At 40.0% G+C, this 14,029-nt stretch overlaps 2 protein-coding genes across 3 annotated transcripts in view; one reads left to right on the forward strand and one right to left on the reverse strand.

Annotated features, from left to right (window-relative positions):
* The first annotated feature begins 329 nt into the window (after positions 1-329).
* c23h1orf146 (chromosome 23 C1orf146 homolog) overlaps positions 330-14,029 on the forward strand; it is a 36,113-nt gene continuing 22,413 nt past the window's right edge. Inside the window, exons 1-5 of one of the 2 annotated variants that reach the window (XR_004843613.2) lie at positions 330-505; positions 732-825; positions 1,386-1,557; positions 2,454-2,532; positions 2,623-2,736. Coding sequence is in view for 1 of the 2 variants with exons in the window: in XM_087835762.1 (XP_087691888.1) it covers positions 440-505; positions 732-825; positions 1,386-1,557; positions 2,454-2,532; positions 2,623-2,763 (552 nt within the window). In the remaining variant the exon portion in view is untranslated. Of the gene's footprint in view, positions 506-731; positions 826-1,385; positions 1,558-2,453; positions 2,533-2,622; positions 2,897-14,029 lie in introns of those variants that run through there. The other variant, XM_087835762.1, reaches the window with a different exon arrangement.
* Positions 2,740-9,654, reverse strand: LOC102790944 (glomulin-like). The gene is made up of 18 exons (XM_087835729.1): positions 9,616-9,654; positions 9,078-9,203; positions 8,113-8,223; positions 7,927-8,035; positions 6,851-7,100; positions 6,645-6,735; positions 6,388-6,554; positions 6,251-6,304; positions 6,133-6,163; positions 5,963-6,052; positions 5,018-5,059; positions 4,840-4,913; positions 4,470-4,554; positions 4,268-4,377; positions 3,535-3,598; positions 3,320-3,455; positions 3,114-3,208; positions 2,740-3,028 (listed from the first exon to the last, which is right to left on the reverse strand). Exons 1-18 carry the CDS (start codon positions 9,652-9,654, stop codon positions 2,933-2,935), a joined length of 1,770 nt encoding a protein of 589 aa, XP_087691855.1. The 3' UTR covers positions 2,740-2,932.

Raw genomic sequence — 14,029 nt, forward strand, 5'->3', positions numbered from 1 at the left:
CCACGGCTAGAAATATAAATATGCATTGGCACTTGCACGTCCCAAACTTTACTTTTAATTGCATGACAGCAAAATACGACCAGCATTTGTCTAATTTTAATATTTTAAGTTTTGAAGTCTACAAATTGGTCCATATTTAAACTTAACACTTTTTAACTTCAGCTTTAAAAAAGCTGGTATTTGGAATGGCAGATAATTACAGGAACTTTTTTATTTCATGCCCCATTTAAAGGAGAAAAGGAAATTAAACAAAAATAAACGCTTTTGTCGATGAACAGGACGTTACGTTTTACCGCAGCGCCCTCTGGTGGCGTCCTGGTGGCACGACATAACAGACGGCTGAATCCGCTGCAGGAACAGCTTTGGACCAAAAACGGTAACCGGGTTGAGAGTGTCGTCATCGGAACCGTGTCGTTCACTTGTTAATAACTAGCAGGCAATGGCGACGTGCGGAGAAGGGACTCCTCAGTGGAAAACAACGATTATTGTCAGCACATCGCTTCAGGTAATGTTAGAAAGTTTTACCTGAATAGTAATGTTTTTGCTTGGTCGGTTTCTGGTGGCAGTTACAAAAAAATAAGTTAACATAAAGAGCTTTAGCCATGAAGCCAAGGCACTAGCACCGACAAAATACGTGAAATATTAGTTATTTGCCCACCTCTGACTTTGAATAAAGAACTGTACCAGCTAACGATGCTAGCAGTTAACTTATCTTCATTTTGTTTCCACAGAGCCACGAAATCATTAGGATGCTAAACGCTCAGCAGCACCGCATCAGGTTTTCAGACAGTGTTCATCCCGGAGCCTTCATTTTTCCTCTATCGGGTAAACCCGAGTCCCCCAGTACACCTGCCGTGTTTTTTATAAACCACTATAAGACATCATTCTGTTTTCTATAAGACACTCAGTGGAGTTTAATCATGTAATGTAAAGTTGTCATTGTTCACAGTAAATGACCTCATACTTTGGTTTAGTGTGATGGCAGTGGGGGTTCGGGGTTTATATCAACTGGGAAAGCTCTAAAACTTATGAAAATGCTGTTAAAAGTTCTAAATCTTTGCACTCTTTCACATTTTCTAAAGCTGTCCAAAAGCCCCTGGGCCTTATGTTTAACACCCCTGATTTTGACTCTTTACTTAAGTCATAATCCTATTTAAGTAGCCTAGTGGGAATGTTTTAGCATCAAAATATGTTTCAAGTGATTAAGCAAAAGTACTCCTACATATACATTAATTTACCACCAGAGGAGAGGGTGTGAGTGTAACTTGTTTGGCCTGATCCCTGATTGTGGCAGAATTAAAGCCCATATTTACAGATATATATATATATATGTGTGTGTGTGTGTTTTTTTAAAATTAATTAATTAATTTTTTTATTCATTGCAGGTACTGCATTCCTGATGGTTGACCCACAAGACCTCCCAGAGCCCTCTGAAGAATTGGGAGTCTTTGGGAAGATCAAGAAATTTTTGCAAGTCCACCGCAACTGCTTTTTACTCCTTCATTCACCATTTAAAGGAAAAAAGGAGCTGGAAACGCTGACTGTGATTCAAAACCGGTAGATTAATAGTCATGTTGTGTCATTTTTGCTTTACTTAACTGATTTTAACGCTCTGGTTACAAGGCTTTGTGACAGCAGCTTGAGGATATAATAATAATGATGATGTCGGAGTACCTCATGGGTCAGCCCCGGGTTCTTTATTATTTAGTTTGTCTATTGATTGCCAGCCTGAAATTTGTCCACCTACAGTAACTTCTATGTTGATTATACGGTTGGCTATCTACATATTCAAACCAATAAGCAGGCTACAGAAGAATAAATAGCCTCTGAAAAATCAACCATAGATATTTATGACTCTGTAAAAATTTTCAGAGTAACTGTTTTTTTAATTGTCATTATTACTATTGGTATCTTTTTTGTATTTTATCTCCCCTAACTTTGCTTTTTTTCTTGTCTGTCAAAGAATTTGTGGATTTTGTTTTTAAAGGGGGCAGCACGGTGGCACGGTGGTTAGCACTGTTGCCGCACAGCAAGAAGGTCCTGAGTTCAATTCCAACATCAGGCCAGGGTCTTTCTGTGTGGAGTTTGCATGTTCTCCCCGTGTTTGCGTGGGTTCCCTCCGGGTACTCCGGCTTCCTCCCACCGTCCAAAGACATGCAGCTTGTGGGGATAGGTTAATTGGATAATCCAAATTGTCACTAGGTGTGAATGTGCGAATGAATGTGAGTGCGAATGGTTGTCTGTCCCTGTGTGTTGGCCCTGCGACAGACTGGCGACCTGTCCAGGGTGTACCCCGCCTCTCGCCCTATGACAGCTGGGATAGGCTCCAGCGCCCCCCGCGACCCTGAAAAGGATAAGCGGAAGCGAATGGATGGATGGATGGATGTTTTTAAAGGTTCTATATTGAAAACAGAATAACTATATCGTACTAAGGACGTCTTTATCTCTTGCAGATTCTTTGGCAGCAATCTCAGGATCCTGCCTGTGCAAAACACTGATGAAATTGTTAAAGGGATGTTAACAATTGCCAAGGTAACAATGGAGGCACAGCTATTTGGTATACAGATAAACTGATGTGTCTTTGTGAAACCTTGAATTAAATTAAGCCACACCTTCCTGCAGGCCACCAGTAAACCCCATGTAGACAGCATCCGGGACCGGATTTCTCTGGCTCGGGCTCACATCATTGAAAGCAGTCCTGTGTGGGAAATGTTAAAGGACATGCTGCAAAACCAGGCAGGTGATTCGACATGTTTTATTTAGTGCTAACCAGCACGAGCCCAATGTGCTGAAAATAGAAAGGCAGACATTTCAGTATATAGTATCATCTTGTATACATTCTTGTATATAAGCACACACTTTATTCAGTCAAACAAAGCAAACCAAATAAAGATATATTTAGAAAAATATTGAAGGGTCTGAATTCAGAGCCTCAGTTTAGTTTGTTCCGTTTTTCCTCTGTGATCTCTTCGATTCGGACTATAAGACTCTCCATGAGGTCAAATGTCACCAAAGCACTCTGCAGCACCTGAGAAACATGACAAAAGTCAGCTTGCTAGTCGTAGAGTCCAAAACATAAATGAAAATTATTAAATTAGAAGAGTTTTCCTGACCTGATGCTGGACCTCCGGGGACATGTTGGACACTTTCTCCTTCCTTACTGTGATGCTTTTGACTAATTTAGTGGGTCGAGCAGCATCTCTGGCTTCTGGGTGTGGGCAATAGGAAGTGTTGACAGTATAAAAATAGACTCTGAAACTATTTGTGTAAAGCTTATTTCACTGGAATTTTGTCACACAGATTAGTAGCTAATTCCTACCTTTTGCTTTTAGCTTTTGGTCCTCCCTCAGTGCTTTCAGTTCAGAGGAATAATACGCTCTTGATATGCTGATACATACACGCAGCATTTTTAGGTATTCCTCTTTGATCCTGCACAACTCTTCCCACACATCTTTCTAAAGGAAGGCAGAAAAGATGATCAGCGTCCTGCCCTAACCAGGCATTAACTGAAAGCTATGTATTAGACTTACTTACATTGGTTCTCAGCTCTTCGTCTCTGATAAGAACATAGCGTAGCAGATTTAGGCTCTCCATTACCCTGGATAAACAAAGAGTGTTACTTAATGGCTCAATCTGGATGAAGCTTCCCAGTTCACACACTGACAGACTTTTGTCTTTGAATCTCTGCAGGATAGTTTTTAACTTGATTAGATCTGAAGTTGAAAATTGCTTTAATTTAGTTCCATTAACTCCATTTATTTTGGTAGCAGATACGGTTTTCTGTATTTCTTTCAAAGGTCAAAATATTCTAAGGATGCCTTTGAGCCTATATTCCTTTTATATTAATTAGTTATTATAATAACTCTGGCCTAGGGCTGTGCAGTGACGACAATTTTAATTTCAGTGATAATTTGGCTTTAAAACCAGATTTTTTTAGATTAATTTTTTAGGAATTATTTCAATTTCCAGGTGTTCCAAAGTCTAGGTTATAATTATAATGACAGTTAACTGGAATTTGCTTCATTAAAAAAAGTTTTTTTCTTTTTAAAGTATAATAAAGCTACTATTATGCTCTCAGCACATGCCAAAGTATCCATGTTTACGATTTTGCCATAATCAAGAATTATAATTACGTCTCACTCCACTGACTTTGTGCTTCAGGTAACCAGGTTCCACCTCCTCCAGTCTGCTGTAATAATGCTCCTTAATACATCGTATGGATAAATGAGCAGGCTTGTGTCTACTTCAAACTTTTCTCGTTACTCACTTGTCCATACTTCTGAGCAAATCTGTCTGAGCACCTTGTGGCAAGCACAGCACCAGTGTCATCAGTGAAATAAACTCCGTTCCCAAGAACCACTCATTGGCGTTACCCCACTGTAAAAGAGTTGTAGTACATTTAACGTGTAGAGAAAAAAATAATGAGATAAAAAATGCAGGCTATGGCGTGACTCTCATGTTTTTCTCACCTTCATAGAAAGTTCAAATTGATTCCTGATGTTCTTGATTATATAACTTTCTATACCTGCGTGATTGCTGGTTTTTAACATGCACCTACAACAACAAAAAACAAAAACAAAGATTTTAGCTGGTCAGCAAGCGTTATGTTAAAGTGTTAGAAGACTAAGAGAATACTGTAAACATTTGTCAGCTGGAGTGCAACTGGAAACACTAGATGGAGAGAAGCAGCAGTAAATTAATAGAGGGACAAGTTAAGAATATGCTGTGGGCCATTTGTTTTTAATAAAGTGTTAAAGTAGTCTATATATAGCTGTATAATGGGCGTTAATTTCACACCTGGAAAAAAATTGCAACTGCAATTGAAACTGTTTTTCTCACCTGAAGAATTTGTGCTTTGCTTCTGCATCTAATTTATTGATGAATACCTGGAAAACCTGCAGGCCCGATTCTCTCTGGTGGAGCAATGAGCAGACGGAAGAGCGAACAGATGTATGCCTTTTATAGTGTAGCAAAAGTCAAACATTTTCCCCATATTGACCACTAATGAAGCACTCACCAAGTGCTGTATTGGGCAGTCGGTAAGAACTCGCCGCAGGTTCTGAGAATTTAAGCACAATTTAAGTCAGCTACAGCTGTGAATCGCAGTAAATGTTACAACTATAATATTATAGTTTACAGCCACTTCACAGGCTGAGTCTCAAAGTCTCATCACGTTCAAAAAAAACAAAAAACAGCTTACTCACTGATGCTTATTTTGTAGTTTTGAATAACATTTTTAGGCCACTAGAGGGGAGCAGAGAGCTGTATCACGTTAAAGACACGGATCCATCCTGCAGTTTAGAGTGCAAGCAAGCATTCTTCAGCTTCATTTGGAGCTCCCTCTGTTTTTGCCAATTGGGTTGCTTAAGTTACTTGACTAGCTTGTTTTGATTTCTTAAGCGGCTTTCACTGAAAGCAGCTGCCTGCTGAGGATAAAAGCACTGAGAGCAGTGAGTGCGAACAACAAATGGTTTATGTGTGACAGCTAAACAACGAAACATAAAACCCTATGAAACTGAGGTAGGCTGCAGATTGACAGTTCACTGTCAGTTCTTTACCTAAAGCAGCTTGGCCTCGAGAATGAGGATTTTGAAATTTGCTTGCTTGGAAATTGCTTCTACTAAAAGTATTCGATGAGTTTGATTTTCAGTGACCTTAAACTCAAGGAAAGGTCAAGTTTCTAAAAATCTTGTAAATAACAGCTCAAGAATGAGCCAACTTGGGATTTTTAAATTCATACCATAGAAGCAACCACGAAAAATCTCGGGACAGGTTTTGAATCTCAGTGACCTTGACCTTGAGGTGAAGGTCACAGAGTGACATGCATGCACTGACAGTGATCTCAATGAATATGCAAACAGACTTAAGACTTCTCAGGCTTTTCTGTAATTCTGCTGCTCCGGCCTGTGTGTGTATGCAGCCTGAGAAATAGAAATGAGTTTGGCACGGCTGCTTGTCTTACTTGTGTCACACTGTAGAAGCTCTTCAGATCCAGCAGACTCACTGGGAGGCTGTTGTCCTGCACACGCTCCAAGCTTTTTGTGAACAGCGCCTAATAATAGATAATTATGGGCAATTAAAATGAACTCACTCTTCTGCTTTCAGATGTTTTTCATACTGATGGGCTCTTACCAATCCTTTGAGCAAATGTGATTCCTTTTTGCTGTCAGAGAAACACAGATATGACTCTGATTGTAGGTTTGTTCTAAAACAGAAAACATGTTCACTTAATGTTGTGTTAACAGCATACCTGCTGAGCAGCTGACTGATGTATTCCATGTTGCACTGGAGAATAAACACATGGCTAGAAAGGCAGGAAAAGTTCAACATTAATAGTTTTTAGTGAAAGTAAATTTAAGTAAGTAAAAATGTGGCTGCTCACGTCACCTGAACACTGCTGGAAAGTTGTCAATGGTAATGAGCTGAACAAACAGCAGATAAGCCAGACATGCTCTCGCCTCCTTGAACTGATTATTGTCCATCAGGATGTTTTTCCTCAGTGAGCTGAAGAATAAGAGCCCCGGAAGCGGCTCTTTGATTGCAGAAAGTGTGACCTGCAATGCACACATGTGACTTGGGACTAAATAACTAAAACATGTTGTGTTATAAATTAAAAAAAATAGAAGTGAAGACTTTGCCCGTACCATTATCTCTACTGCAAAGAGCCACAATGGTGATCTTCTGTCGTGCTTCAGTTCAGCCTCAAGCAAAGGCTCTCTCAAACTCCTCATGCAGCTAAACAGAGAATGTAATCAGTTATTCAATTCTAAGTCATTTTGCTTTGCCGTTTGTATTTAATCTCATTAATAATAATAACTACAAATAAACAGAGTTGCAGAGAGAAACATACAACTTCAGAAGCTCAATCTTTAGCTCCTCATCTTCAGCTGTAGCAGCACAATTTCCGTCTGTCCTCTTCACCTCCTCCACAAAAGGTTCTGTGAACACAGTCAAGGCAGCGCTGCAGCGGCACAGGCCGTACTCATCAGCCTCCTCCTGCTGCTCCGTGTAAGGCACAGGCAGCCGGGACAGCTGCTTCTGCAGGGCCGACAGAGTCGAGCCCACACAGGCTGCCTTCCCCTCATCCAACCGGAGAAGTACTGTTTAAAAACACAGTTTGTTAGTTTACAGTAAGCGTACAGCAGGGGGAGCCCTTTAAAAAAAAAAAAGAAGCAGCATTTACTTGTTCACCATAACCCACCAATGCATGGAGAAGCAGTAACTGCACTCAGTAAACCAGGCTACATGTGATGTACATGATCTACATGTTGTCTAATACAAGAACCCTGCAAAAAAAAAAAAAGGTGCTATGACGGTAAAGGTGTTCAGTGTTTGTCAAAAGTGCTGAAACTGTCGATTCAAACGTATTGTTATTTTGGCCGATTAGTTTGAGGTGTTTTTGGATCGTGTTAAAATTTTCTTATTTTATCCACTGCATTTATGTCAGCTTAGACAACAGCAATAACAACTCTCCCCACTCACCTAATAAACTAGTGACTCCACTGACCTGAGCGCGTCCACCCAGCTGTTCGATTGATAATGCTAACAGGCCTAACGGGGATCATTTGATTATTGGTCATGGCTGTGCAGTTTAACGCGATAAAAGCAATTCTACCATAAATTCATTTTTACTATTGCAAATGTAAAAATGTTGTCAGAAAAAGTTGTTAATTGTAGTTTAACATTGCCGTTGTAGTGGATGATGGTGAATCAGGCTGAACCTGCAGCTATTTCTAAAAACTGTGTTTATTTCTATGGTAGAGGTAGAATTTATGGTCAAGACTGTTGTGTTGATTTGCATTCGATTTCACTGTTATGCCTAAATAATCAAATGAATATTTAAAAAAAAAAGATGTTGCTGCAATTTGTGTCTGCAGGTTGATGATTTTTGGGTTGGTAGTACTGTTGCATGATTAGTTGTGTTACCTGATTGAAGATGCGGAAGAAGGGCTAGGATTGTCTCGGAAATGGCACCTGGATCAATGCCTTCAATTATTTCAAGCATGCAATCCAGGAGTTTGTTTGGCCTGCAAGTCTTAACGAACAGATGCAACGTTTCAGCTGATGCACGGGGAGCATGTTTCACTATGTAGAAGAACTGCTTGCACCTACCCTGGTCATATGTGTGATGGCAGCTTGGTATTGATCCAGACCTTTAGCTTTTTTTACAACTTCGTTTAGAAGAGGTGCCAATATAACACAGCCCATAGATTTCACAATAACCTGCAAGTGCAACAATAGGCAATCAGTACACGTCATCGGGAACCTTAAAAGCGACCGTGTTGGCATATGAATTTGATAGTCCCTTCCTTTCCATTTGCATGCATCGCTGCATAAACTGATGCATGCAAAAGAAGTGCAGTTTCATCTTCACAACTGCTGGTTAAAGTGTGATCTACCAGATCACACACACACACGAAAAAGGAGTGGAAGAAGGTGCAGGTTTCACCTTCTGAAAATATTTTTAAAAAGAGATTAGACTATATAGATGATCTGTGGAAAAAGATTCTTATCAAAATCATTTGTTGCAGAGCTGCAATCCCTATTTGTTTTTTTCCGCCGGCTTCTTTTTCAAGCATGTCCTCTGCAATGGTTTTGAAAGTCAAAATCCAGGGATTTCTCATTTTATAATCAATCATTTGCAGCCCTTGAGATTGTTTTAGCCTCAGAAAGAGGAAGGAGCGGGAGATGACACATGCTTTAAATGTAGGCTACAAATAACTGCACTGAGCGTGGAGAGATGGGACAACCAAGGGCACTTAGAGAAGCGCTGTATTGAAGAGGGTTATCAGTGGAGCGAGAAATCTGACTGAATATCTGCTTGTTTTCCCAGCACACCTCCAGGTCAAGAGGCTAGGAGGCACAGAGTGGTAGCTGCATGTTAATGTTTAGCATAGTTGTGTAGCAGGCAAGAGGCTGCTCGCTTCAGTAGGTACGATTCTGCAGCGTGGCCGTGCTTTTAGAGCTGTATGGCAGATTAACGCTGCCAATCTGCTGTCACTTCATATCTGTGAGGTGTAACTGCTACGGAGGAAACAGCTGCCCTGATCTGCTGTGTTGGCAACGACGAGGAATACCTGGTTTTTCTCATCTTGTATGAATTTTAAGAGCTGTTGACTTTCACCCTCACTGAGACTGGCAGATCCCAAAGTCTTGAACTGATGGTAGTCCTCAGGCTTCAGATCGTCTTCTTGAGTATTTCTCTAAATACAGGACACAGTATATCACGTCATAATGTTTTCTTTTACTATTGCTGATAAACACCATTGTGCTTAGTCATGAGTTTCCTCTCAGAAGCAGTAGATAGTGCTAGTATAGTGTGAGTAGATGTCAGGATATCCTGCGTAAACCCTAAGAAACAAATATATTTATTTAACATGGACTTCGTCTTGTAATGTTACTGAGTGAGGAGGATCAAACGAGATATAATGAAGGTAGCGTCACCCAACGCACCAGTTCTTCTATACTCTAATGCTAGCAGCTAATCTGTCAGCCGTTATGTTATTTTTTACCCACACTTGAAGGTCATACTTCATTGCAACATCAGGAGAGGAGATCCTGAGTACGATACCCTCAGCTAAAATGTGTTGCCATGGCGAAATATTGTTGACTTACCCATCTTTGGATTATCTCTTTCACCTGATCTTCATTCATCATCAGTTTCTCTTCAGCCCTCACAGACAATCTTATTATCAGTTGGCCTTTATTTTGACAGATGCTGCGACAGCACAGAATCAAAATGATCAAATATATAGCTCTCCCGGTGTCTTTGAAAGAGAGACAGAGAAAGAGGGAGAGATTCACTCTGTAAGGAAGCGAAACATAAACCTCTTAGGTTCTTTTGTGCTTGACATGTAATAGGATTAAACCAGAGCAGTTCAGTGTGGTCACAGAAAGTGCAGACATGTCTGGAAGGATCCAGTCACATAAAAACTGTACAGAGGTTGTCACTGTTTAGAAAGAGTCCAAAATAGGAATTTAAATATGACAAAACTGAAACTTCGGTGTCAAAACTTGTGCTCATGATCTATTTACACCTGCCCTGCCACTGAGATATTTACCTAATTTCCTGCAGTGTAGGTGGGGATATGCCACTTTAGCATAGTCTGCAACTAAAATAGAAATGAATATGCATGCTAACAGTGTAGTTTGTGAAAATACATTTTTAGTAGATTATATTTTAAAGTTCTGCTACCTTAAAATTAGGTCATTTGCATAGAGGGAAATATAATTTGTGTATTAGCACAAATTTAGTAACCTTCATTGTAGTTTGGGGTTTTTTTTCTTCACCTTGTGAAGTACACCTAGTTTAGTACACGTACGTTTACATTTATTTGGGATTTTTTCTTATCCTCAGGGTTAAAAGTATACACAATGTACCAAATACATACATACACCTCCACTAATATTTAGTTAAATTCCCCTTGTTCCAAAAGTTTCAGTAGGGTTGAAGTCGAGGCTTTGGGAAAGCTGTTCCAGAAACTTAATGTTAGCTTGATTTATCCCAAAACAAGTTTTAATGTCTGTTTGGGATCATTGTCCTGTTGGAACTGACAAGTTTCAGCTGTCTAGCTGCTGATTTGAGGTAACATTGAAGAATTTAGGTATAGTCCTCCTGGTTCATTTTTCCATCCACTTTGTGCAGTGTACCAGTAACACCAGCAGAATAACAGCATCAGACCGTGATGCTACCACCACTTATGCTTGACCTTTGGTGCAGTGTTTTCAGGTTTGAAAGCCTCGGCTTTACTCCTGACCTGAAAACCTTTCTTCAAAGGGCGTATGGTTTGTCCATGTGGGGAGCAGCAAAATTCAGTTGAGCCTGAAGGAGTCGGTTTTGGAGCAGGGGCTTTTTTCTTGGTCAGCCCCCTCTTAGTCCATGGCAATGTAAGACCTGCTTCACTGTGGACAGTGTGAGCAGTTTTTAGTTCATGGCAGGCTTGAGCCTTGGTGTTTCCTGAGTTGTTCCTCAGTAACCTAACCTCCTAACCCATTTCCTCTCATCTGAGGGTGACAAGTTGTTTGTTTTTCCAGACCTTGGTAACATGGCAGGGGTTAAAGTTCATTTTATATGCATTACAGGTATTGTTTATAGTGTAAATTATATTGGAATGAGATCATATACATATGATTTGTAGTGTACTAAAACATCAGCTATACTTCTTTTCAAATAGATTTAAGGAGAGAACAACAGTGTAGGACCCATTGTGATGTGGCAGTATCTATAGAAAAAATAAATCCTGTGACACACGCTGGCTGCAGCAGACTTCTCTCAATGTAATTAAAAGGAAGTGCCTGCTGTACACAGATGCACAGGGATTACAAATGCCTTTCCATGATTGCTTGATGACAACATATTGCTCTTCTGTGCAAACACAAAGGCCTCAAAGGCTTTGATCGCCTCTCCCCCCTCAGCATTTACGTGCGTGTATAATATAATACAAGCACAATCACTGACTTCCTGCTCCTGCTTCAGCAGAGGAGAAGCTCATGTCCTGATTTTAGATGAATAGGTGTAGAAGCGTGTTTGAACGGTCGGATTTAGCCGACATCTGCCGCCCAGGTTTGCTCTGTGTATTGCGCTGTGATGAAAGCCTTAGACAAAAGCCACAAAGCAAATACAGTACACAGACTGCTGCTCAGTCCGTGTTTGTCCCTGATTTCGCTGTCATTAATTGCAGGCTGATGAGGTTTTGTTTTGGCAGCGCTCCTGGATACACAAAATATTAAAGTACACAAGGTCTAGGCTTAGGATAAACAAACACAGAGTTAAGATTTAAAATAAGCTTAACAGTATTTGAGTCTAAAGAACCATTATGTCACAGAATAAGTTATTTTAACTGGTATGTAATTCCTAGTTTAAAATTTCTTCAGTTTTGTTTGAACAGTTGATCCTCCACAGTCAAAAACATCGTGTCTCTGATTAACAGATGCTCGTTTTAAAGCGCAAGAAATCGGAGGACAGAGTCAGAGCAGTGATCACTTTCCAACTCAGGAGGGCACTGTTTGTCTTGAGGGCTTAACTCTGATGGCAGAATCAGTCTGTGGATTCAGCACCTCATTGTTAGAGTCACACATAGGTGAAAAAGATCTTTTAATTTTAGACCCATGCTAAAGTTCAAATTTAACAATATAGCAACACAGGTAAGAGACTTGACATGTCTTCTGAATGTCTGAATAAGCAATAATCAAAGAAAAAACATTTGGCTTAACATTTTTAACATTTGGCTGGAAGGTAAATATGCTAATAAACATGCATCACTATCAAAGCAACAGGGATTCCTGAGCATCGTCAACAAATGTCAATTCGAGGTTCACAGTCAGGGTACTGAGGCTGGTGTCAGAGCATCAAGAGCCGTCAAACACAGATGTCTTTAGGGAAGGAGCTGCCACGGTCTTATTTTGAGAGGTGTCTTAGCTGGTCTAGAGAGAAAAAGAGCTCAAATTTCAGAGCAAAGTAAAATTTTGCACTTTATTTGGAAGTCAAGGTCCTGAAGTCTGCGGTGTTTGAAGTCCAGTGTGAAGTTAGTGAGGATTTTGGTTGCCATGTCATCTGCTGATCTTGGTGATAGTTGGTCCTCTGTATTTTATCAAATCTTCTCTGGGATTTTTTAGAGCAGTCCATGCTGAGAAGCTTTATAGATATGCTGATTTTATTGTCCATAAAGAATTAGTACCTGCTCACAGAACCAAAACTATAATCAAGTTGTTTGCTGACTGTGTTATTACTGGTTAAACTTTGGGGTAATGTCAAGAGGAGGATGAGAAACACCCAGCTCAAAAAATACAGAGGAGCTGAAGGCCGCTATGAAAGCAACCTGAGGTTCAGTAACACCTCAGCAGTCCCACAAGCTGATGCCATGCTGCACTGATGCAGTAACTTACAGTAAATGAGCCCTGGTAAAATACTGAGTGCATTTTCAGAAATATGATGTTTCTGTTTATTAAGTCATTTTTTGATCAGTCATATGGAATATTCCAACTATGTGAGATCTTGAGTAGCCATAATCATCAAATTTAACACAAAAAGGCTTAAAAAATATCACTTTATTTTAGTTTCAGTTTTCTTTAAATTCAAAGCGAAAATCTCACCAGCAAAATTGCATATATTCTTTTATAATGTCAAACAAGACATTTCATGACATTACTTTGGATCCAGCAGAGAGGCCATTTGGCAAATATCAATAACTAATAAAAAAATATTTTAAAGAAACAAATACAAATATCCTTATTTGTACCCTTAATATATATAGTATAGCCATTAATACTGCTACTTGTATCGCTGTGAAATGTGACACTTAGTCTTCATGATGCAGGATGTTTTACACCGGTATCATGTCTTTGATTAACAAGTGAATTCATTTGGGAGTCAAAGAAGTATCCGTTTTCATGAGTGCGCATTCTGAGCAATCATTGGAGTGGTGGAGATGCTGTCTGGCAGTCTGTAGGCATGTGGAGAGCAGTTTGCAGTGTTCAGAGCCATATCTCAGGTCACTGATATCAAATATCCATTTATATTTAATAGATCTGTGTTGCTCCAGCAACCAGTATCCACCTCCAACAGATTCATTCAGGATTTGGTTTAAAGTTATATTCAAGGGGCACTTTTAAGACCTTTCTTAGATTGAACGAATGAGTAAGATATCGTATCCTTTCAGTTGCGGAGCAGATGTGTGCAGTATTCATAGAGCAGTCTAATATGCAAACATTCAGCAGTCCTGTGAGAGTGGGATAAAGCCTCTCCATTTTCCTTCCATATTTCCTTGGTGACCTCTTAGAGAGCAAGAGAGTCTAAGTGAACTATTTATCCAGTCGGCTTCCCCCCGGAGGCCTCTGCAGACTGCTTCAAGCTCTCCTGTCTGCCTGAAACCTCCCCAGGCCCTGCAGTGCTTGTCAGGAAAAACTGCCATGTTTAGGGCCTCTCCCCCGGGTCCTGCATCAGCTACACTGCTGCTTTCTGAGGCATGAAGATGAATTTGATTTTGAGATATTTCCTTTATACCGTCCAGATTTGCTTTTGTGATTGCTG

Source organism: Neolamprologus brichardi, chromosome 23 (assembly GCF_056152115.1).
Source record: "Neolamprologus brichardi isolate AB-2024 chromosome 23, ASM5615211v1, whole genome shotgun sequence".
Classification (NCBI taxonomy): Eukaryota; Metazoa; Chordata; class Actinopteri; order Cichliformes; family Cichlidae; genus Neolamprologus; species Neolamprologus brichardi.

Bases quoted from the DNA above. Each gene is read 5' to 3' on its own strand.
- LOC102790944 (XM_087835729.1), bottom strand. From the start codon at position 9,654: ATGAATGAAGATCAGGTGAAAGAGATAATCCAAAGATGG. The intron at 6,555-6,644 runs GTACGGGCAAAG...TGTGCATTGCAG, and splicing joins TCTTTGCAGTAGAGATAATG to GTCACACTTTCTGCAATCAA. The intron at 3,029-3,113 runs GTCAGGAAAACT...CATGTTTCTCAG, and splicing joins CCCCGGAGGTCCAGCATCAG to GTGCTGCAGAGTGCTTTGGT.